We start from the raw sequence: 25,354 nt of genomic DNA, 5'->3' as shown, positions 1-25,354 counted from the left end.
TGTGAAACGTTTAGGCCCGGAGCCGGATTGATGCCGTGACTGATTAGCAACATTATTCCAGGGCCCGTTTCCTCTTGGCGGGTAGCGATCCGGGCGCTGCGCCGGTTTGTCGATATGCAGGAGGCCGAATCAATCTACTCGACCTTGATGAGGTCTATGTCCGAATCTGCCATCGTGGGTGAAGTGGCAGTTTAGTAGCCGAACGAAGAGAGATGTTTCCGTGAACATGCGTTAGTACTAGCTCGCATTCGCATGGAAACAGCAGCAGGCGCTAGAAGCAGGAATACAGCATATTTAGAGGAGACGGCGGAAGCTGATAGGCTAGCTCAGAGGGCGTGACTGTGCTATTGGCTGCGCCCGGCTGTTGATCAGCTGGTAGTGACGTGATGGTGACAGCCGGTATGGAATGTGAGCTGCTGGTGAGGGGGCCATACAGGTGGGGCCTACAAGCCTGGTGTGAGGGGGTGGTCTTCCTGTCTGAACTTACGCTAGAGCTTCATTAGAGAGCGCTCTGTTTAGTAAAGTAGATCACTTCTCCAAGATCCAAAACAGAGACAGTAAAAAACTTCAAGAGCTGGCAGACTTACTGATAGAATTGGATTTGCCAAAAGAGACAGCTATCTACCAGGGCTAGCTTACCTTGACACAACAAGGGGAGTGCAGCCCATCGTCGAAAAGCTGCCGTTTTATCTCCAAGATAAGTGGCTGTCCTGAGGATGCAAATACAAAAGAGAACATTGTGTTTCTTTTCCCCCTTTCTGCTTTTTTAAAGACTTCATCTGCAGGGAAGCTGAAGAAAGAAGTGACCCAAGCTTTAACTTTCCTTCTCTCGCTCCAACCTCTTACAAGAGCGAGAAGTTAAGTCACATGAAACCGATCTCTGTACATAAAACAAGCATATAATTATCAGATACAGTAAACAAAACAGATTTTGACAAACTGTGCCCCATTCATAACAGATCCCACCCACTGAAGAAATGCAGAGGGTTCAGGAAGATGATCTTAGATGACAGAAAGAAATTCTTAAAAGAGAACAATATCCGCTTTCGCTAATGTGATTCTACTACACACCAGGCTAAATCCTGTGAAACCTTCATCAAATGTACAGAGTGTGACAGCATTAAAAACCTTGCTGCTCTTCACCCTGGTCCTGCTCCGCCATTCCAGCCAGGTTTCTTCCCCTATTCAGAGAACGGCGGGGAGAGGGAGGACACAAGGCAGCCAGATATCACATCGAGGTGTACCAAAGTATGTTGTGAGGACTTCAAAGGCAAATCATGCTCAAAGATCTGCTCTGTGAATGTGTACCCCAATGGTCATCGTAACCTACAGAGAAAAATGTATGCCATTTTAGATGACCAGAGCAATGTGTCATTAGCTCGATCAGAGTTTTTTTAAATGTTCAACATCAAGGGAGCAGCAGTGACATACACACTCAAAACCTGTGCAGGCAAGATGGAAACGCTTACAGATTAACAGTAGAATCTATAGATGGGGAAATAAACATCCCACTATCTACACTAACTGAGTGTAATGAAATCCCAAACAATAGATCAGAGATCCCGACACCAGAAGCTACGTACCATCACCAACACCTAAGACGGATAGCAACGGAAATTCCACCTCTGGATCCAGACGCTGATATCCTGCTGCTATTGGGAAGGGACATCATTAGGGCCTATAAGATTCGTAAACAGCACAATGGCCCTCACTATATCCCATATGCACAAAAGCTAGATCTGGGGTGGGTTATAATAGGGGATTTGTGCCTAGGAAGCACACACAAGACAAACATGTTGAGTGCCATGAAGACCTGCATCCTTGAAAATGGAAGACCAACTTGCCTTACTCCATGTGAGAATCAGATACGAGTGAAAGAAATCTATAGTATCGAAAGTAATGGCAATAATCCTCTTCTGCATAAACCCACACAAAGTGCATTGGCATCAAAGATGGATAACCTTGGAAAACGGTTTTCTGTACAACAGAGAATGACAACCTGCTCGCTCAGTCTGTTGAGGACCTAGCCTTCTTTCAGATCAAGGAACTAACTGACTGTTTCATCTTGCAAGGCAAGATGAAACAAACAGCTGGGTTGCTCCTCTCCCTTTCCGTCATCCACGGAGACGTCTCCCTAACAATAGGGACTATGCTCACGGTCATCTGATGTCGCTGCAACGGATGTTGCAGAAGAAGCCTGGAATGAAAGTGCACTTCACTGAGTTCATGCAAAAAATGCTTAACTTTCAGCATGCTGAGCTTGCACCGCCACTCAAAAAAGGGACGGAATGTTGGTATCTCCCTACCTTTGGAGTCTATCACCCTCAAAAACCATTCACACGCCGAGGCGTACTGTCAACAGTGAACAGTCTGTTTGATCCACTGGGTTTCTTGGCTCCTGTCACTACTGAAGGCAGACTGCTCCTCCGAGAGTTTTCAACCCAAGATACAGAATGGGACACATGTGTTCTTGAAGCCAAATCTGAAGATTGGTAAAGATGGCATGAATCGCTGTCCGCACTAAAAGAGTCAACTCGACCGGAGCAGTGGAGTTATGTTCCCTCTGAGCTAAATCCAGCAGATCATGGGTCCCGATCTGTTGCCGCTGCCAAGCTTACAGGCACTACATGGTTGACGGGACCAGCTTTCTTGACCGAGCTGGAAAGTCCGGTGATCAACACTGAAGAGGAGGCGACATATAATAATAATAATAATAATAATAATAATAATAATAATAACAATAATAACTTTATTATAGCACCTTTAAAAACAAGGTTTACAAAGTGCTCTACATAGGCAAGGCAACAAACATTTCAGAAATACAGGAGGCAAAGGAGACCATGCCATATAGGCAATGAACACAATAATGGAATAGAAAAATACAAATACAAACTAAAGCAGAACAGACAAATTAAAATAGGGGAAACAAAGAACTGCAAGGACGACATCACTTAAAAGCAGTTCTATAAAAATGGGTTTTAATAAGTGATTTAAAAGAAGTTACTGATTCTGCTAGCCTTATCCCCTCAGGCAGGTCGTTCCAAAGTCGAGGGGCTCTGATGGCAAAAGCACGGTCACCCTTTGATTTAAGCCTTGACTTTGGAACGGCCAGAAGGGCCTTGAAGGGCCCCACCGGAGGATCTAAGGCTGCGAGCTGGCTCATATGGGGCTAACATTTCAATGATGTAGCTTGGGGCCAGACCCAGGCGTGCTTTAAAAGTGATCAGCAAAATCTTAAAGTCAATTCTAAAACTAACATGGAGCCAGCGGAGAGAGGCCAGGACTTGAGTAATGTGATGCCGTCTGTTAAAACCAGTCAGAAGCCGAGCTGCTGCATTCTGAACTAGTTGGAGGCGGGAGATGGATTTTTGATTTATGCCGGAGAGGAAGGAGTTGCAGTAGTCGAGTCGGGAGAAAATGAGTGCATGAATGACTTTTTCAAGACCTGAGCGTGACAGTATATGTCCTCGTATGTCCAGATTCTGATGCTGAGATTCGTGGCAAAGTAACATCCCTCGCCACAAAGTTTACTGAAGACAAGCTGGGTTCAAAAAGGTTTGAGCGTTTTTCTAAATGGAGCTCGCTCACCAAAGCTGTGGCCCGCCTCTGTCACATAGCTCAGTGTTTCTCTCTCCCACGAAACAATCACGGTTGTGTTGCCTGGCACTTGTGCAAGAAAGGTTGTCAGTTGATGACATCGCCAAAGCAGCAACGTCAAAAGTGGCAAGCACCAAAATCCAATCTCAAAGAAGGAGACATAGTTCTGATGAAGGACAGCCAGACAAAAATAAATCAGTGGCCAATGTTGACCATTGAATCTTATTACAGAGGTTAGAAAACTGTGTAGGAATCTCTGGTACTGCTCTAAACTGGTTCAAGTCCTATCTCGAGGACAGGACGTATTTTGTTGAAATTGGTAACTGTGTCTCAGACCAAATGGCCTTGACCTGTGGGGTTCAATCTGTACAGGCCAGGTAATACGCAGCTATAACGTGTCCTACCACAACTATGCAGATGACACTCAGGTCTACGTGTCACTGACGGCAGGTGAATGTGGGCCTGTAGATTTACTTTGTCACTGGATCGAACAGATCAGTGTGTGGATGCAAAACAATGTCCTCCAGCTAAACTCAGACAAAACTGAAATCATTGTCTGTGGCCCACAGTAACAAAGAGAAAGTGTTATCAGTCACCTTGAGACTCTCTCTAATACCTTAAAATCAGGTTAGAAATCTAGGGGTAATATTGGACTCAGAAATGAACTTTAACAGCCACATTAAATCAATAACATCAACAGCTTTTTACCATCTAAAAAACATTGCCAAAATCAAAGGAATAGTGTCTAAACCAGACTTGGAGAGACTAATCCATGCGTTTGTCTCCAGCAGGTTAGACTACTGTAACGGCCTGCTTACTGGACTCTCTAAACGAGCTCTAAGACAGCTGCAGTACATCCAGTACGCTACTGCTCGAGTTCTGACTAGAACCAGGAAATACGACTATATTAGTCCAGTGCTCAGGTCTTTGCACTGGCTTCCTGTTGCTCAAAGAATAGACTTTAAAACAGCTCTGCTTGTGTGCAAATCTCTTCATGGTCTAGCACCAAATTACATGTGTGACATGTTAGAGCCATATGAACCATCTCGGGCTCTGAGAAGCTCAGGGAGTGGTCTCCTTCTGGTCCAGAGTCAGGACTAAACACGGGGAGGCTGCGTTTCACTTTTATGCTGCTAAAATCTGGAACAGTCTTCCAGAAGATGTGAGACAGGCCTCAACTCTGACAATGTTTAAATCCAGGTTGAAAACAGTTCTATTTGACAACTGAAAGTATTTTATCTGCACTCTTTGCTTTTAATATAATTAATTAATTCTAATTATTTTTATGGAATGATTTTATTTGCCTTTTTGTAATTTTATGTAGCTGTAAAGCACTTTGAATTGCCTTGTGTACGAATTGTGCTCTATAAATAAACTTGCCATGGTCAAGATATTCTCCAGACCCATTTCAAGAGGTGGTCCTGCTTTTCTCCTAGAAAGACATGGGAAGGGCAACAAGTTCTCATTCAACTCAGCAGTCTCCGCAGCATGGAGGTCAATAACAGAGCAGTGTAGACTAGTGACATCATGACAATGACGTGTCTCACAGTCCAAAGCTTGCTGAGGGCAAGGCCATAGGTGGGATAAGTTGCTGAGTGTCAGCCCAGTCAACTCACTGCAAAACTGCATTCATATATTTGGTGCAATGGCGGTTGTTCTCCTGTACAGACTCGGACTAGAAAGGACTGTGGGTAATGTGTACATAGTGGCATATATCTTAATATGCCAGGCGGGGAGTCATTTGTGTGAGTTCAGAGGAGTGTTTGTGACCGAGCATCATGGGGTCACTTCCCTGTGGTGTGCTCTCCAAATCAGATGGAGAAGAATTGTGTCTTTCCTCTCAGTTAAAGGCTTCATAACTGTTTAACTTGTTCTTCCAAGAACCCAAAAAATGTTGCATCACCACATAAAAGGAAAGCAGTCATACAAATCTTTAACTAATAGCCTAATTAGCATTCAATTAGCGTGCACGGAGGAATCATTTCATTTCCTCGTGGAGAACTCTTGTTTGACCAGAAACAAAAGAGCTGCTCGGGTTCCTCTGAAATGAGAGTGTTCTTTCTAGATCTGAGATCTATGGTTGCGTTACAAAATGACTTTGAGAGAAGGAAGCAGAGAGGAAGAGAGGAACAAGGAAGTGGATTCAAAACCACACAGCAAAGGAAACACACCTGCTCCTGATGAAGGAAGTTCTCTCACACACACATAATCTGTTATGTTGGTCTGTCTGCTGTTAAAGGCAAATGCTAATAATGCAAACAGGATTTGGGAAAAATATTTATAAAAACACGTTTTATATTCTCACGTCACTCTATTGGAACTTTGAAGTGAATTTTTTTTTCCATGATAGTTTATCATTTTAAGCATAGTACACAACACACTTCCACTCACTTATTCAGTGGGTATACATTTGAATAAACAAAACATATACGTTTTTGTTAGCGCTTTCAAAGCGGAGTGTACTTAGCTTTAGTGAATCCTGTTTTATTCATGTTCCCTATTTTTTATTTATTTAAGTGTATGCCTGTCCTGGTGATGTGTAACCCAAGTGCTACGCTTTAAACTTACTGCAACTCATCAGGCTGCTCTAATAAGTCTCTTAGGTCCCTCCAGTTACTCCAGAATGCTGCAGCTTGTGTACTCACAAAACTCTGCACTGGCTCCCTGTAAAATCAAGAATTACATTTAAAATTCTTCTCCTCACCTACAAAGCCTTGATTGGTGATGCACCATCATATCTTAAGGAGCTTGTAGTACCATATTGCCCCACTAGAGAGCTGCGACTAAATGCAGGGCTACTCGTGGTTCCTAGAGTCCTAAAAAGTAGGATGGGAGCCAGAGCCTTCAGTTATCAAGCTCCTCTTTTATGCAACCAGCTTCCACTTTCAGTCCGGGAGGCAGACAGTCACCTCATTTAAGAATAGACTTCTGTTTAATAGTGCTTATAGTTAGGGCTGAATCAGGTTTGCCCTGGTCGAGCTCCTAGATATGCTGCTATAGGCTTATAGGCTGCTGGGGGATGTTTTAAGATACACTGAGCACCTATCTCCTCTTCACTCTATTTATGGATGAATTTACATCTCTCCATTGCACCTTACTAACTCTGCTTCCTCCCCGGAGTCTTTGTGACTTCACGTCTCATAGGGTCCATTGGACCTGGCTGTGTCCGATGCCTGGTGAGCCGGTCTCGCGTTGCCCCTGTATATCTCTCAGATGTATATAATGTGTCTTTGCTAACACATGACATCTATTGCATCTGTCCATCCGGGGAGAGGGATCCTCCTCTGTTGCTCTCCTGAAGGTTTCTTCCCTTTTTTCCCTGTGAAAGGTTATTTTTTGGGGAGTTTTTCCTGATCCGTTGTGAGGTCCTGGAACAGGGATGTTGTATGTGTAGAGATTGTAAAGCCCTCTGAGGCAAATTTGTAATATTGGGCTATACAAAATAAATTGAATTGAATCATATGTGTATTATTAAGATATCAATATTTAATTACATAAATATCAGTTATCCATACATGCATTCAGCGGCCCTGAACACTAAAGAAAACCTTCACCACCGTGTGTTTCAAACACATTTATTGAAGTGCAGTTTATTGAGTTGGAGTATCTTCTGATAAAAACATGGCCCAAAACACCTCTCTCCTCTACCTTTTGATCTGCATCCACAGAAAATGGAAATTAAACTTTTCTCCTAAGCAGTGAGTTCTGAGATTGAGTTGATGTTGTTCCTGCTTTTCATTTCCAATCAAGCTGGCTTCAAGTTTGTGTTCAAGAACATTGAAGACTAGCAGTTTGTTTTTTAATTAATTTTCCAAAGGAATCTGCAAATATTAACTTAAAAATGTATGATGTGGTATATGTTTTTTTTTTTACAAATTCCTAAGGACAATATTGCCGAAGAATCACAGGAAACTACAGTGTTTATCTAAAACCAGCCAAACGAGCACAAGCTGAAGCAGAACGGGTCGATTCAGTCAGAATGAACAGGAGAAGCTGTAAAGTTTGAGGCATCAAACAGTCATGATTTGAGCTCTTCACCAGAAAACACAGAAAATAAACCAGCAAAAGGGGAATTGCTGAATTCCTTGGAATTTGCCTTAATGTGAGACACATTGTACAGCAGACAGGGTGCTGCCACATGCCAGAATACGTGTGCGTGCGTGTGGCTCAGGGGCGGCAGCGCTGGATGAAGCGAGGGTACAGGCAGACATCTCTGATGTGATGTCGGTTCAGCAGCCAGGTGAGGAAACGCTCAAGGCCTAGTCCGTAGCCACCGTGAGGACACGTGCCGTACTTCCTCTGAAACACAAACACTGGCCTGTTAACACACTAACACACACACACCTTTTCTTTTGCAAACAACCCTGAGGTTTTCCTCTCAGCTCCTCACCGGCCATGGTTCTGGTAATCAGAGCTGCCTCTGAGTCACCTGTACACTCATTTACTTCATCCTCAAAAAGGACCATTTGTACATCAAGTATTACCTTGACTTCTTGAGCAAAGATGTTGCCACTTGTGGGTCGTAGCAGCTCACAGAGCGATATGGAAACAGACGGGTAGAGACATGCGTTTGGATATCAGCGGGCAAACGCTTTGTTTTCATTTCTAAAAACGTGGCTGGGATCTACAACTCATTCAAGGGAATATGTGCAGATTTTCAACTGGCTCTGCAGGATGATGCCAAACGACAGGCGGAGATTAACCACCGGGGTAGCGAGGAGCTCAGGTGCTGGGAGCATGGAGGATGGTTAGTGATCTGGACATAAAACTAAACAAAGACCGCCCACTTTTTAGCTGTCTAATCAAAAGCCAAGGGTCGTCCTTCAATCAGAGGATTGGCGGTTCGATCCCCGCCTCCGTTAGCCCATGTCGATGTGTACTTGGGTAAGACACTTAACTCCCAAATTGCTCCCGTAGCTGTGCCTACAGTGTGTAAATGTGTGTGAATGAATGTTAGTCCTGATGGGCAAGAGGAACCTTAGCTCCTCCCATCATGGTGTGAATGGGTGAATGATGTCATGTAGTGGTAAAGCACTTTGAGTGGTCGGAAGACTAGAAAAGCGCTATACAAGAACAGGTCCATTTACCATTTACTGTACATCACTCAATAACTCAGTTTCACTGGGAAATTCATCACATCACAGAAGCTAGAAGGCAGCGTACTTGAGACTTTAAATATTGAGGTTAAAGCGAAGATGTTTTGTGGCGTACGACTGGAGGAACGAGACTTGGATTATACTGCACGCGTTGAGAGAGTTGGCAAACAAACATTTTACTATATTGAAACTTTGCCACAGTTTACTTGAATTCATCAAGACTTTTCTTTAACGGTTCAAGGGAGCACCAGGTGAGTCATTGATATACAAACTTGAAGGTGTTTTTCGTAAGAACAATTTCCAGAAATGCGGTGCCTTTCTGGGCCAAAGGTGCCACAAAGAAAAAAGCTGCACTCAGTTTTATGTTACCTGGTCAGTGTACCAGTAGTACGGGGTGGGGTCGATCCCCTCCCTCTTGTATCCATCCAGCAGCTCCTCAGCATCCCAGATACGCATCGAGCCTCCGAGGATCTCGCCCACATTTGGCATCAACACGTCGACCTGCGTACACACACACCAAGGAATCAATATATCTCGCCGTATTGGACCACAGCAGGAAAGCCACGAACCACCCCAGTACACCTACGGGTTTCGCACCCAAAGTTTGACCCGTGAGGTTCGTACCGACTCGGTGAGGCGTTTGTCCTCAGGGCAGCGCTGCATGTAGAAGGATTTGATCTCGGCTGGGAAACGGCAGAGCAGGATGGTCTCGTTGAAGGAGTCCGTCATCAACCTCTCCGGCGCCTCGGGGATGTCCTGAGAGTGGCAACATAAACAATTTAAATAACAGAGTTTATCAAATCGAAGACACAAATAATTGCCGACTAAAATGTAAAAATGATAAAATTCAACATAGTCTTTCAAAGTATTCTACAAGCCAAGTTCAGTTTACTCGTCATGGAGAGCAACACCCAGGCCTGTCCTAACAGCGGTGGAATGCCTTCTGTGGCACCGGAGGAGCTTATTAAGCCCTTGAGATTAGCACGCAGGGAGGGTCTAATAAAACCATGCTGTTGCCTTCTGCGAAATGTAAGATTCATTCTAGGTACTAAAAAGCAGCATCTTTCACCTGCTTCTTTGATTTTGACAATTTATTTCTGTCTTGTTTAATTGTTTCTTAAATCCTAATTTATTATTCTTATTATTTATAAGTTCAATAATGTAAGGTTTTGTTTAACTTCTACAAGACAATTGCAAACGTGAAATCAAAGTGAATTCTGGACTACCTCGTCACAATGAGAGCCTCATTCGGAGAGTGATATGTGCGTTAGATATTCTGACATGTTCAGTCGTCACCTCTCCAAACTCGTAGTAGGAGCCGTCGTCCTTCTTGATGTCATGCTCTCGGAGCCACTCGATGGCGTCGGTGTAGTTCATCCGCTTGAACGGCCTCTTGGGGGGTTTGAAGTTCTTGGGGGGGTGAAAAAAATAAAGAAAATCAAAAGAAAATTTTAACAAAGCTCCATGTGCTTCTGGAGGGCATATAATCAAAAGCTAAACCATTAAACGTGCAGCTAATCATTGTCCCCACTGTTTATCAATCATCTAAATGTCTAATGATGAACTTTCTCCATCATCAATGCATTTCGGCACTAAACTATTAATTTGGATGAAAAACTGAGCTGCAGCGCCTTGAACGCGCCCACACAAAAAAAATTATTAATTTCAAATGACGTGACGTACGGGGTTGATGTCGTAGAGCAGCTGCGCGGCAGGGGATTTGAGCACTCGGTCCACCACGTCACACACCAGATCCTCCAGTCTGCTCAGCAGATCTTCAAAAGACATGAAGGGACACTCTGCCTCGATGTGAGTGTACCTGAACACAGACAAGTAAATTAATCAACAGGCAGGAGGCCGACGAGGCGTTCAGTGGCTCTGGTGGGATTAACATTTCTTCGTAATGCACCGTTTTCTTAAATTCATATACAAAGTCCTGTCCTTGATTTGATGTTGAAGGAAAAACTATCTACCATTTATGTGGACGTCTGATCAGTGTTGATGGTAAATGTAGTGCAAACCCTGGGGGGCCCACGTCATGCGACATATAGGTTGCTCAGGGGATTCATTTAATTAAACAGCCGTCTGACGTGAAGGAAAAGTACAGTCACGGGATTAGATCGCGAGCTGCTTTACAGCAGCCATAGACAGCTGCTGTTTAGGCATTTTCATTCCTAATTCTCCATCATGTTTAAATGCGGGTCACAATCCAAAAATGTAAACTTCCACAACCGTAAGGCCGTGTCCACACCACTACTGCATTTTCATTTTAAAAACGCATATCTTTTGCTGCGTTCACACTGAGAATTCACACAAGACCAAAGTTTTAGAGCACCGAAGACGGAGGAGTTTAAAAACGCTCCGGGGACGGATCCTTTTGAAAACTCCGGGGTTACGTCCTAGTAGGGACAGGCGTAAACGGAGAAGTTTGACACACGTTGGCTACTTGATTTGGTCTTATCGGTCACGATATATCCTTCCCCGATTCTTCACGCCGCTGTCACATGACCCTTTTATGGAAGGACATCTTTGATTATTGATCGACTATCAGGTTAATCCAACATTTTCTATTCATTTTCAGGCACGTTAGTATGGACGGAAATCATTTAGAAAATGATGCTGAACTGCCTGTGTGGACAGCGGTGGATGTATCGTGAGGGGCCAAAAACCGCTGCACATTGACACCATCAAGTACTTTTACATACTGTGAAAGGACAAAAGCTGCACATCATGCTTTAGCATCAAGATATGGTCAAGATTGGGCCTCAACACGACAGGCCATTAAAGGAGTAAGCCACCGTTTTAAAAAGCATTGCACTCCTTTAACACACTCCTTAAAATAGAATAATAATTGATGCAGAAGAAACCTCAGATATGTTGTTGTTGTTGTTCTTAATTCCATGCATTCTTCTTCCTTCCACATCACCCACAATGCTACTCCACCTCTAGTTGGGTCAGAGATGTGTTATGCTAGCAGCGGCTAATATAGCCCTGTGCCGTTAACCTCATGCTGAGACGAGCAGCTTGGTACGCCTACTTCCTTCTCACTACGACTAATAGAATATTTTTTATTTTCACGCAGCCAAGTTTTGTTTAACAGACTCAGGACCAGTAAAAAGCCTTTATACAACTTTCTTTCGCTCATATACAGTCGTACTCCTTAGTAGTAGTACTCATCTTTGTCCCCACTGACACATTGATCATCTGACGTAGAATCATTTAGTTAGAATAAGAGTTCAAACCTGCCAGGGGCCTCCAAACATGTTGAGTGGTCACACTGGTTTACCCACAAGAGCTGTACTGAGTAACAAAGTATCTCTTGGAAAATATTTGTAATAAGTATTATCCGCCTGCCACTCCTTGTTTCGCAGGGGGATACTTGTGTGCTTAGTAAACGTGTTGGACTCACTCTGACAGGTGTCTGCGGGTGCGCGACTGCTCAGCCCGGTACGACTGAGCGATGCAGAAGGTGTCGCCCAGGGCAGGGATGCAGGTCTCCAGGTAGAGCTGAGAGGACTGGGTCAGGTACGCCTGCTCACCAAAGTAGTTGAGGTTGAACAGCGTGGAGCCGCCCTCCACCTGTGTCTGCACCAGGGTGGGAGGAGTGATCTACACCAGGAAGAAAACAAAATCAAAAAGGATATGGTGGTTAAAAAGAATGAAGAAAAGACTTCACACCGGGAGTGCTTTTAAATAATTAAAAAAACGGTCAAAACTTTGACTTTGTGAAACCCTGCACTTCTTCAAACGCTGGCTATAGCCGATATAATCTGCCATCATTTCAACCTGTGAAAGCAACACTCGTACCGGATAAAATCAATGTTTTGTTAATTGCTCTTTGCTAAGAAACAATAAACCCTGGGCACGATTTTGTTGCGTGTCACCTCGTAGTATCCGAGGCTGAAGAAGTGATCCCTGAAGCACTGTGTGACGGTGGACCGGACACGGAGGACCTTGGAGACGTTCTCTCCTCTGATCAGCATGTGTCTGTTGTTCAGCTGGACGTCCACGTCCGACTCCTCGTTCAGCAGGTTGTCGGCGCCGCCTGCTGGAGCCAAGCCGATCAGCTCCCAGAAGTCACAGTGCAGCTCATGGCCTCCCGGTGCCTGGAAAAAGACGACAAGAACTCACTGAATACAAATAAAATGGCATCCATCCAGGCATGTCTCACTCACCATAATAATACATTTCAATTTTTTATTTATTATTTAAATTGTCGTTATTATTTTATATACATCAGTATTTATGTGTAGATGAAATGTGTCCCACGTTAAACTTCATTCGACACCCCTCCCTCAGCCATTACCCGGATCACACATACACTTACTTTGACAAAATACAAAAATTATAATAGGCTGCATCTGTTTATTATTTTACAATGCAACGAAAAGGAAAACAGTAGGTCTCAAAACCATCTCTCCAGTTGTGGTTTAATTTAGGGCGGCGGCTAATGATTGTTTCCATTATCAAGTTAACTTTTTTTCAATTAAACAATTCATTGCCTGTCTATTCTTTCCCGGATATAATTTTTTCATAAATAAAAATGTAAAAAAAGAAGGCAAAGGAATAAAATATCTCCAAATGTCTCGGAAAAATAAACCTTGTTCCAGAAAAATAATTCAGTCGACTTTTCGCTGCGTAATAAATCACGTTTTTGTGACAAAAACAGATACAAAAAATAAAATTGACACTGTTGAAAAAAAAAAATTATAAAAAAATTGTTTAAAAAAATGTCTCACGGCATCAATAGTGGCAGTATATTGGCATTGAATTTGACATGTAGAAGAAAACCGTTTCCATAATTATGGTAGGGCATTGAGAGAAACCTCATTTCTCAAATCGAGTTTCTCCTGGAGAATTCTGGCCAAGTGTACGCGTAAGCTGAGGCTTTTGTACACGCAAGCATGTGCAGGACAAATACTTCAAAGAACATCCCAGTGCGTCTGCCAGCAGATCGGACGGATCAAACTTTTATCACACTGATGCAAAAAAAAAAAAGTTCAGGTGAGTATTAACAAAAATCTGATTTCCACCCGGCTGCGCGTATACGTGGATCTTACAATGAAAGGTTAATGCAGCTCACATAACCGGGTGGGCCGATTTCCTGCACAACCTGATTTCTGAGCCTCTCACACTCTGTTATGCAGCGGGTGCGTTTACCTGTTTGCCCTCAGGAACTGGAGTGACGGTCCCGTACAGAGCGACGGTGCTTTCGGTTGACAACACCAAGCCATTGTAGCACTGGCACTGGCGAAGAGAGCGAGGAGAGGAGTTAGTTAGCTTCAGCTCACAGGTGTGTTTTGAGCCATTATGATAAAAACTGCACTTTATTTTGATTTAAACCGGAGATTTTGAGGCTTTTAGAATCATAAGTGTTTCTCAAGTTTGGTGAGTGGTAGTGACTTCATGAACAAACTAATACTATATGTATAAAATAGATCGCTTATGCATCTGTACATCTCCTTTCAGTTTTGTTAGTTGAATTTGATCCTGTGTTTCATGTTATTTTCATTTCAAATTAAAATCACTTTGTTCTGTTACGCTTGTCTCACTGCAAAGAAAATACAAATAAAACACTTCTGCACCTTTTTTTTTTTTTTATAGAAGATGAAACATTTGTCTCAGCTTGAATTGATATGAACAAAAACATTTCAGCACAATGATGGAACACTAAAATGGGAAAGCCGTACCAGTTTATCAGACAGGACACACTGGAGGAAACCAGTTCCGTCTCTCAGCACAATAAACATCAGGTTCTTCCCTGTAGGAGACAGAAAAAAACAACAACTTTCTTTCAAATCACGTTAAAATAGGAAGGCCTTTTACATACTGGCAGTGCAGCGAATAAACTAGACAAAACCTGAAATTCTCGCCTGCTGATATTTTGCTTCAAAACAATTCACAACGGCAGGGATGCTGACTTTGCAAAGGTGAACCACTATTTTAAGAAAAGGTTAAGCTAAGCTACTGGAACCTAGTTTCTTTTAGAAGTGGATCTGGTCTGCCTTTGTCAAGGTTGAAAGTAGACATAAGAACAGAGACACAATCAAATAGGCCCCAAAAAACTGTCTTGAAACAGCAGTTGGATTCTATTTTATTTTTATTTATTTTTTAAATGTCAGGTATTAATTTTTTTTTATTCAAAACACCTTACCCTGTCTCCTGAGGCGATGAACCCATCCAAACACTTTGACTCTCTGACCTCTCTTGGTCTCCAGAAGACGGATTTTAACCTGCAAGACAGTCCACACTCCTCTTTAGCACAACTGGATTTGGGGTTGGTATCAACAACTGTGAAGAAGAATTTACCCACGGGGATAAATAAAGTGTACATTATTATATCATCCGGTTCAGATTTGTCTTCTTAATATATTCTTTGCTCAGACAGTTTCTGATTAAGAAATCCATGTTCTAGACAACATTGAACACGTAGACAAGTCCAACGCAGCTGAAGACGATTGATTGGTAACAAATGTCTCTATTCATATGTAAAACACAAAAGGGGATTATATGTCAACAGGTATTATGGCTCCATCACTGTAATGGTATTACAGGTCATTGTTTTTAAATAATCGATTTGTGAGCTTTAAGGGCACCAATAGACCGATTTGTTACCTTAAACATCAATGTACAAGTTTAAAAAATGACGGCCACAGATAGACAACAAGATTTAAAATAAAATTTATGAATGATACAATATTCCATATCTAATTCCTTTGCACTTTCCTTATCTCTTTGCGTCTGAGAAAAAAAAAACTATCCCATCTGCTTTACGACATGCAGCGCTATGGAAACCAGAATAACTCGCCAACCACTGCCTCCAGCACCACGACTCAGAAACCATCCGATGTGGGTATAATTAACAGATGAATACATTCATGAACTACATTGTGTCATCGAGCATTCATTAACTGTTTACTCACCAGTTACCAAGGCTTTATGTGTGGAGTTGTGATTAATGACAAACATGTTAAACTCTCAGATTGCAGGTTAAAATACAAGTGCTTAATTGACAACATTCAATAAGTATTATTAGACTAATATAAGTGTGGCAACAATGTGGCTGACCGTATCAGGCTCAGGCAGGCTGGGGTCATTTTCAATGTTGATCTTTTTGGCTTCTTCTAGGTTCTTCTCTCTCCTCTCTGTGTCCTCTGCCTGCCACATGGAGCGAACATTTAAAGACACTACATCAGTCTCTTGAGCATCTAGACATGAATTATGGCTCAAGTATGCAAAAAGAATAGAGTTTATGTGAAGTAAATGGCATAAACACCTCCTTCTTTTCTTTGGAGTCGCACTTCGTCTGCTCACGGTTGAAGGCTTTCTTTGCGTTCTTCATCTGCGTCTTAGAGATTACCGCCCAACGCTAAGGAAGATAAAGAGGACAAGCGCATACATGAGGGGACGAGGAAAATTAACAAAAAAGCGGCCCATAAAGTGTAGACAGTTTAAGAGTTTCAAATTCTGCATATTTTCTGTGGTCAAACACTGCAAAGGGTGAAAGACAGTTAAACTATTTAGTAAAACAGATGCTGCAGCTGTGGTTGGAATAATAACGGACTAGTTAAAACAGTGTAGAAAACAGAAAGGGAAGGATTTGTTTACCCCATCTTAAACAAGACCACATTATCTACTGTGTATTGTAAGTCCCTTTGGATAAAAGGATAAGCTAAATCAAATTTAACGTTTTAAACCAACCTCTCCCTCCTTCTGTGATTCGACATAGATTGAGGGGAATGGCTCCTTTCCAGCAAACATCAGAGCCTGCGAGGATTTTTACACAAACACAATGAGATGCTGACGCTACATCCTGTAGCATTAAGCATTTTAAACAACACACACACGTCTGAATACAGTTACATTACAGGATGTAGTTAAAGCTACATGACCGTTTACCTGGAGGGGAGTTTTAAAGGGTTTCTGGTCCGTGCCGTCCCCGTCCTGGTCGCTGCCACATTTGTCCGACACATAAAGCTCACCTGTGAAGTAGAGGTACAGCGCGCACACACACGTTAGGAAATGAAACTAAAAGCATCAAACTCAAATCACAAATAAATTAAATAAGATCTCTGGTTAAAGAGCGCGACCTTGCAGACGATTTTACGCTATCTGCTGTCAGTCAAATTACACAAACTCACAGCGGGTTAACGATAACTGGCTGACGCGGCCCCTCGGCTGCTTCACAGCAGACCAAAAGCTGTCATGGCTGCACGTCAGCCGGAAATTCGCTCCTCTGCGACTCCGTTTTTATTCACAACTTCCGTCGGTATCCACCGCAGGGACGTGTACAAAGCCGCTCCCCGTATCGAACCGGGGAGTTACAGATTCAGATCTCGCTACTAGCTAGCATGCTAACTGCTAACATCACCGCAAATGATGCAATATGACACACACACACACACACACACACGTGTCTTTGGGCGCTACCTAGCTCACTAGCTAGCTCTGTCTTGCCGTTTCTTTCTGACTTACCGACTGTTACTTGTCCCACACCTTTCGTTAACTCCGTCGCCATGTCAGCACAGGTGCTACAGCAGTCCGCTGAGGAAGGGGGGGGGGGGGGGTAATACAATAGGTTTGTATTGGAGAACAACAATGGAAACCAAACCCCCCAGAAGCGAGTGTCAGCGGCGTCCTTTCAACTGTGGCAATGCAACTTTACGTCAGCCAGCAGCTCGCTGTTTATAGTGACACGGAGGAGGGAGCCGAGTCCGGTACATTTCACCGACGCTGATTGGCGAACGTTAGAGCGTCACTTCCGTAACACACTTGAGACTAATAGTCCTAAATAAATAAACGACGCAAAACCATACAAAAATACAACGCTATTTAGGGAAAACGGATCTCGAGTATATATATATATGAAATAACATTTTAAGGTTTTTGGGAAAGTGATGTTCTAAACCAAACACTCAAAAGGGGGTTTAATAGGTTTGATTGATTAAAACGCTGTTATAAGAAGTCCAGGTTCATGCAGCAGAACAGAGAGAACTGGGGAAATGACAGCAGCAATAGTGTATATCGAAATTCACATACCAAATAACAGACAATCACAATACATTTGTCACAACAGGTAAATACATGTTTGTTCAGAGTAGTCAATAGGATAATATCAATTTGTATTATTATTTTATACTGTTATTTATTGGCAACTATATATTTATATCCCACACTGCTACCCTTTCCTTCCTTCATCACTATTTACACAGTGGTCCAGGTAATGGTAAATGGACCTGTACTTGGACATGGGCTAGTGGAGCCGGGGATCGCTCCTCTGATTGAAGGACGACCCTGCTCACCACTGCTTCACCGTCGCAGGTCTTCTCGCTGTCCCTCACAGCTTCATCAGCGGAGCGATCGATCGCCTCCACCTCCCGCTGAAACACCATCTCGTCTTTCTCGGTCCCGGATGCTCTGCTGGATCTTCTGTTGACTTGCCCCAAGGTCTTTCTGCCTCTCAGTCCTTTCTGCTGCAGCTGAGACTGTGTTGTGGCCTCTATGTTCGTCCTTTGAGCACAGATAACAGATACAGTGATATCAGTGCGGCAGAAGATCTTTATCACCTCGTTGTGATGAGTACAGATGTTCTCCTGAAGCTTCTTGGAGGGGTCGACGAGCTTGTACTTCTCAAAAGGCAGGAGATTCATAGTGAGGCTGGAGGTGCTGCTCGCAGTAGGAGACCACACACTGCAGGCAGAACTTGAAAGCTTTCAGTTTTCTCCCAGTGCAGAAATCACAGGCCACATCTTCAAGTCCAGCATAGCAGTGATCAGCTGGAGCCGTCCCATCCCCTTCACTTCCTCCACTAAATCTGCCACCATGGTGTTTTTCACCAGCAAAGGCCTCGGTGTAAAGGCCTGTCTGCACTGAAGACAGCTGTGTGTTTTCCTCTTGTCCTCTTCATCCCAGTGGCTTTTGATACAACTCATGCAGTAGTTGTGTCCACAGGGAAGTCACTGGATTCCTCAGTAGATCCAGACAGATCGAACAGCAGAGCTTCTCCTGATCTAGTTGAATTCCTCGCAGCGCCATTTCATCTCTCAGATACTTTCTTTCGAAAGCAGGAAGACACAAACCTGTACGACACAAACCTGGATGGGATCAGCGTGGTGAAGGAGGACACTGTTCACGTTCTAAAGTCTATAGGTCCACTCACCAGTTTAATTAGTTGCGAGAAGTGTAGCCAACCGGGCCAGGGAGCGACCAGCCTCCATGGTCAGGTGGTGTGCCTTTAGAGCCAGGACTCCCACCAGGCTCAGGTGTGGCTCATCAGCTCACAACGAACAGCCTGAAAGACAAACACACAAAGTATATTTTGTATAGGCCAAAATCACAAATTATCAGCAGAGGGCTTTACAATCTGTACACATACGACATCCCTGTCCCAGGACTTCACATCGGATCAGGAAAAAAAAGAAGAAACCTTCAGGAGAGCAACAGAGGAGGATCCCTCTCCCCGGATGGACAGAAGCAATAGATGTTATGTGTACAGATGAACAGCGTTACAACACATTCAATGAATAGGACAGGATGTATGAATAATGAGTAGTAGGCATGGACCACGATCCAGACCTCCACAATCCATGAAACAGGAGGGAGAGAGAGGCATCAGCAGGACCCCACACATCCATGCTCGAGTACCACAATCAATGCTATCGTTACTGTTCTGCCCCCCCCCCCCCCCCCCCCCCCGCCCCCCCCGCCCACACACACACACACACACACAGAAAGCAGACACAACTCACATGCCTTTGAAAAAGGATTGTGTTTTATTTACAGTCATTTTCATCAGAATTACAATACAAACGATTTGTAGACCGAGTCTTCACAGACGGAGAATTCACTCACAGCTTGAGTAGTTCAGCTGGAGGCTGTATGTACGTGTATGTGTGTGTGGCAGCTTTGGCAGAGGGAAAGTCCGTGGCTGTATCTGCAGCCTTCTCTTCCTCTTCTTCTCGCCGTCCCGTTGGTTCTCCTGCTCAGTGACTCTCTCCTTTCTTTCCCACGACCTACAGGGCGACAGAATGAAATGGGTGAGTGAGTACAGACAAAGCTGAACAGAGGCGGCTGGAACTGTCCTTACCCTCTTGAAGTCGCTCATGTTGGTGGCCTGTACTGGAGTGCCTATGAACGTCAGGTAGTTGATTTTTGTCGTCTCCTCGTCTCCTTGGTTTGACTTGATAAACAACTGGTAAGAAAAAAAAAGACAAATGGCATCAATAAAACACATCCGGCATTCGTAGCCAAACCTATGACAAATAATGCACTGTGATTGGTAGATAGACCAATAAAAGACTGCATACTAGTTTCCTGTGAGGACAGAAGTTTATTTTGCATGTTCCGAGTCGAAACGGAGCCGTGTTGCAGGCTTTGGGGGGAGAACACACAAAAAACTTTTTGTAAGATGTCATCTTAACCCTTTGTTTGAGGACATGTCAACCAGTTAAACCAGTGAGTTTTTTTTTCTCTCCCCCACCACAAAAATGGTTCAGATCAGCCAATCCGTGGACCCGTTTAATTCAGCCTCCCAGAATTTAAGAGCTGCCTCCGCTCTCTTTCCCGGAGAATTTCACACACTTCCCGGCCCCACTCCAGACGTGCGCTGTCGCCGTAGCAATTGACAACAATCAACATTTCCTATAGTGCTACTCAACTGACCACCGGAACACAGCTCAATGTCCGTTCTGCTCTTATAGTATGGTCTATAAGACAATTGTCCAGGATTTTTTAGCGCATACCTTTATCTGAAAACCATCTCCTAACGGGAGCCCTGCTAAATAATAGTGGAAGATGATAAAACACATTCCCTTTATATGTTTTATGAATAGGACCAGGACCAAATCACCCATTGGGACAGATTATCTACTCAGAAACCGCTTGATAAATACGGGGGGCGTTTCCCTGCTCACTGGTTGATCATTCACACTTATCTTACACTCAATAAGACATTTGGTCTCAGGCCTGACCACGGCTTTGTCTTTGGCAACCTGGCCCTCACCGTGACGCTCTGCACGTTCTGAAACTTGACGTAGCGCAGCGGGATCAAACCCTCGTCTTTGTAGTCTTCCTCTGAAAGCTCCAGGCTCTGGGTGGCTTCGCTCCGCTCGGCGTCGTCGAAGCCCATCGACCGGGGGAGGTTGATAAACACCTTCACCACCTTGGGTGCTTGGGCTGACGTGGAGAGAAGCAACGTGGAGGGGGGGGGGGGGGGGGGGGGGGGCAACGAGAGGAGAGAAGGGAAGGAAGGAGAAACGGATAGGATGTGAGCTGCCAGAGAACAAAAATGTATTCTCATTGTAATAACTTCATATTGGAAATTAAGATAATTAAGTGCAGAGCTCCATTAAAAACTCACCAAATTCAGAGGACAGGAGCTTCATAGAGAAGAGCTTCACAGGCTGGTTGAAGGCAATAGTAATCAGCAACTAGACAAGATCAAGGGACGGCAATTAAATAAACCAAATGACCATAAAATTCCACTTAAAGTGAGTAATTAACTACAAACAAGCTACAGTATGAAATAAAGTGTTTAGCTTCGAGGACGCAAATTGACTGACTAACGCGGTGTGCTGCTCCTTTAGGACCCCGAAAGAAAATGGCAACATTCTTCGAATTACATTTTTAATTAAAAGACAGACTTGTGCAAATAATGCACAAACAGACTAAGTTCTCCGTTGTTCTTTTGATTGCGATACCGCACATTCGGGTGGCGAGGTGTCGGGAGTGAACCGCTCATACCTGCTCATCACAGTCGGACTCCATGTAGGTGGAGTCTTTGATTAAGCAGTTATCGAAGCCGCAGTCGTCGCTCTCATTGAGGCACTCGCAGCCAGCTTTGCTGACAAAAGGCATGAGGTCCATCTGCAAACACAAACAAAACCAGACAGAAATCAACTTCTCTGCCTTTTTTAATGTTTATTTATTTTAAAAAACATGCATACATGTCCTTTTAAGGTATCTGGCTGACATGCATCCTCTCCGGTTTACAGTAATGTTGCACATGCTTCTCTTCTGTCTCCAACTTTGCAACACATACTGTGTGTTTTCTTGCTCATTTCTTTTTCCCTTCAGATGTCATTTCTTACCCTCTTTCTCTAGATTCCTAAAAAAATGGCTTATGGAGTAGTAGACTTCTTAAAACTTAATATTAAATCATACACACATGCAACCAAAGTCCTTCAATAACGCTGTCAACTCACGTATCCCTTTGGAATGTCGGAGTCCTCGCTGTTTCCCGGGTCGTTCTCTGTGTGCTGTTTGATCTTCTCCTCCAGACCCGCAGAGTCTGCCCCCTGATACTGGTCCACCCGAACCCGGTTCCTGAAGAACAGGAACGTCGGCGTGGCTGAGATGTTGTTGGCGGCTGCTGTTGCCTGAGAAAGAGAGAAGAAACAGTGTTGTAAAGTTTTAGCTGAATCTTTGTTCTGAAACTACAGCTGGTTCTTTCACTGCATGTTACAGATCTAATTTCTGTTGATTTGACTTCGCCTGCAACACCCAGACACAAATCAATCCCACATCCTGCTGTCACAAAAAAAAAAGAACTACACTAAAAAAGAAAGAAAAAGGAAAGTCATTAGTCTAAACGGAGGACACTCACCTGACAAACGTGAACATCTACTTCGAGGAAGACGACCTGTGGGTATTTGTTACTCAACGTGTTGAAGGCGGGAGCTATTCTGACACAGGGCCGACACCTGAAGGGAACGGGGGTCAGAGGACAGTGTGTTAGTGGCCGGCTCCGGTCTCTCGGGTAGTGCTGAAATCATCACTCAGTTAATCAACAAGTCAATTGCCGTTAAAGAAACCCACAACACTTTCTGTAATTGTAAATACTGAATAATGCACTGTTGTATGAAAAGGTAATTTAGTACCTGACAGTCTCCAATACTCTATGCTACATAGTGTCTTTATAGACACTGAATGTTTATGGAGTGGATTAGAAATATAATATATATCGTCTAATATTCATTTGAATACAGTACCATTTAAAGTGGACACACCCGCCACAAAAGCTTGATCCACGACAGCCTTGTTCTGCTCTCAGTCACTACAGGATGGCCTAGAGGACTGCGCTGTATTTGTCAGGCTTTTAGGTTGTAGAAAGTCCTCTTCACAAATATGGTATTTTGTATGTAAGGGTTTATAAAAAAAGTTCTGTTTTGTACATGCAGAACAAAATGCTGTACAACGGTTAGACCAGACTAACTATTGAAAGGGCAGAAAGTGAACGAGAAAAAGATCCCTCTTTGCAACAGTTGAATAAGAATAGAAGCAATCACCCATCATTGCTAAAATAAATGACTGGTACTGTACATAAACAAACATTTGTTCAGGATGCCCTAATCCCTCTAGACTGTGAATGAGAGACATTTGTCCCTGACCTAAAGACATCGAGAGCGTCACTTTAAGGTCTGCTTTAGCGCGTGATGCTCGACCCGCAGCATTAAGACATCTTTGGTAAACGCCCGTATTACCAGAGGTCACAATTGGATATCGTAATGGCTTGAATTCCTCGCATAAATCTCACGAGGAATTTCATTTACCGACTTTCATGACAAGCTAACCATGGAATCCAGAACAACAATCATATTTCACAAGTTGTAAATGGATTAGCTAGGTCTCGTACAAAAGTCAACTACAGAAACTCCTGTAACGCCAGCTACTCCGACTAAGTTACCGTGTAACTTCCTTTCAGTTAAAGTGGAAAGACAAAGCTCACGCTACGAGGAACCCCGACAGTCGCGAGGGGAAATATTACCTTTTTGAACGGGTACTGTCACTGTTTTTCATAATTAAATCTCACGAACTCCGAGCAGCCAAGTCGCTGTAATACTGCTATGTCATTGTAAGCAATAGAGCTAACGTTATTGAGCTAACAGCTGCTACATATAGCATGCTAACCTTGCTTTCTTGGCAATACAAAATACAAATCTACACCTAACGTGGCTATTAGGCTGATGTCAGCTCCCAAAACCCGCGGAACGAAGATCTGCGAACGCTTTCCAGTACAACGTTCACGGGACAGACTAAAGTGCCCTGCGCCGCAAGCAAGCTGGGCCTCGCAAGCTGGGTCGGTGAGCTTACCCAGCCATTGTAAACTTCACCACGGCTAGCCTGGAGCCAGCGGCCGCTAGCTCCGGTTGGAAGTCCGGGTCGCTGGCGATGACTTTAACACCAACCATGGTACCGTGTGCGGCTGCAGTGTGTGCTGGTTAACCGGGTGATGTTCAGGACAGGAAACTGAGTCACCAAATAAAAATCAAGTGTTGTGTTTTTAGCTTTCCGACAGTATGTTAGCTAACTAGCTGCTTTCAGAACCACACGACAGGTACAGGGAGCTGTTTCTGGATGGGGACTCCTGATTGGCCGATTGACAACCGGAAAGGCGGAATTATTTTTTTCTTCTTCTGCCATTTGTTTTTGGCAACTTTAGGCGCTTCTATGCGTGTTGCTGCCCTCTACAGCAGTTTCCACAATTGCGGTACCCACCATCACCCCTGAATGACAAGCCGCTACCCAAATCAAGGAACATGTTCAAATTGATTTAATGAAAATATGGTGCAGTTTTAACCTGAGATAGTACCGAATATCACAGTATACCAACAAAGACTACTTAGAACTATTGTGCATCTTAAGGACACAATGTAACACAACATACATATCAATTCAGTAATTTCAGCCTTTTTTAACAGACTCAACAGTACTTTCATGCACAAACATGAAATAAAAAAGTACTTAGAAGTAGTTTAAAGAAGACTAAAATGATGAAACTTAGCTGAGAATACTCACTCACTGAATCTATGACAACCAACACTGCACTATGGAAACAATTCAGTGTCTTGAGGAGCAGCTTTTATCCACAAACTCAAAATAAATTGCAAAAAGTGCAATCAAAAAGATTCAAATATAATATACACACAAGTAGATAAATACTGAACAACATTGTGCTTTGAAGAAAATGAAGCAGCACTCCATTCACTTCATTTGGAGGAATTCATAATGGGAGAACTGGGAATGTTTTTTGCTCCTCACATGTCAGGAGTTAGAGTAGACAAGGCCACTCTGAGGTCATCATAGTGTAGTGAGTAGGTCATGCTCAATGTCCAGTCTGTGTTTAGTCTTCAGAGCTGAGAAGCCACACTCACAGAGATAGTGCTGTATGGTATACGGCTTTTACTGCCCGTCATCATTGATGTCCGTTGTTCAATCAGAAACTATGGAGGATAAGCTGATGTTCTGGAAGTGGCTGTCATCCAGACGCAGTTCCTGGAGAAGCTGTGTGCGGTTACGGATAATTTTATGAACCCAGACATGAGGGCGTTTGATGTTCTGACTTTTATGCGACTTCCACAACACATACAGCAGAATTAGTGTTTATTTCTTCCACGGCGGAAATGAGCAGTTTTCATGGCGATAAGCCACTCCAGTTCTCCACTGCGGTCATGTGAGCCAGCATCCGGGGATACTCGGTCAAGTGAGCCGTGCTTCAAATGTAATGCACCTCTATTCATGGTGTTACGGTACAGAAGCTTGTACGGCCCAAAAGCACGGAGATAGACCCTTATTTAAGTAATGATTTGTCCAATTTGATATAACAAGTCAAAAACAACATTCATTTGGACATTATATGAAATAATATTTCAATAACATATGAA

At 43.5% G+C, this 25,354-nt stretch overlaps 2 protein-coding genes across 5 annotated transcripts; both read right to left on the bottom strand.

Moving 5' to 3' along the window:
* Positions 1-7,156: 7,156 nt before the first annotated feature.
* On the bottom strand, positions 7,157-17,407 carry nars1 (asparaginyl-tRNA synthetase 1). 3 transcript variants are annotated; one of them, XM_034546416.1, is made up of 15 exons: positions 17,169-17,407; positions 16,593-16,675; positions 16,395-16,460; positions 15,970-16,062; positions 15,762-15,851; positions 14,848-14,926; positions 14,384-14,454; positions 13,854-13,940; positions 12,578-12,799; positions 12,103-12,302; positions 10,377-10,512; positions 9,990-10,103; positions 9,318-9,449; positions 9,063-9,194; positions 7,157-7,896 (listed from the first exon to the last, which is right to left on the bottom strand). In XM_034546416.1, the coding sequence occupies exons 1-15, from the start codon at positions 17,209-17,211 to the stop codon at positions 7,765-7,767; spliced, it is 1,680 nt and encodes a 559-aa protein (XP_034402307.1). In that variant the 5' UTR covers positions 17,212-17,407; the 3' UTR covers positions 7,157-7,764. The 3 variants fall into 3 exon arrangements, with proteins under 3 accessions (XP_034402307.1, XP_034402308.1, XP_034402309.1); XM_034546417.1 differs by having other exon boundaries at positions 17,190-17,381; XM_034546418.1 differs by lacking the exon at positions 17,169-17,407 and adding an exon at positions 16,784-17,053.
* Positions 17,408-19,442: 2,035 nt separating this feature from the next.
* Positions 19,443-24,067, bottom strand: txnl1 (thioredoxin-like 1). 2 transcript variants are annotated; one of them, XM_034547518.1, is made up of 8 exons: positions 23,784-24,067; positions 22,297-22,393; positions 21,896-22,069; positions 21,435-21,557; positions 21,052-21,121; positions 20,695-20,867; positions 19,780-19,884; positions 19,443-19,705 (listed from the first exon to the last, which is right to left on the bottom strand). In XM_034547518.1, exons 1-8 carry the CDS (start codon positions 23,879-23,881, stop codon positions 19,676-19,678), a joined length of 870 nt encoding a protein of 289 aa, XP_034403409.1. In that variant the 5' UTR covers positions 23,882-24,067; the 3' UTR covers positions 19,443-19,675. The 2 variants fall into 2 exon arrangements, with proteins under 2 accessions (XP_034403409.1, XP_034403410.1); XM_034547519.1 differs by lacking the exon at positions 23,784-24,067 and adding an exon at positions 23,458-23,752.
* Between the last annotated feature and the right edge of the window lie 1,287 nt (positions 24,068-25,354).

The sequence above is a fragment of the Cyclopterus lumpus genome, chromosome 12 (assembly GCF_009769545.1).
Source record: "Cyclopterus lumpus isolate fCycLum1 chromosome 12, fCycLum1.pri, whole genome shotgun sequence".
NCBI lineage: Eukaryota > Metazoa > Chordata > Actinopteri > Perciformes > Cyclopteridae > Cyclopterus > Cyclopterus lumpus.
Note: the sequence above shows the minus strand (reverse complement) of the source record. Positions and strands in the feature narration are given on the sequence as shown.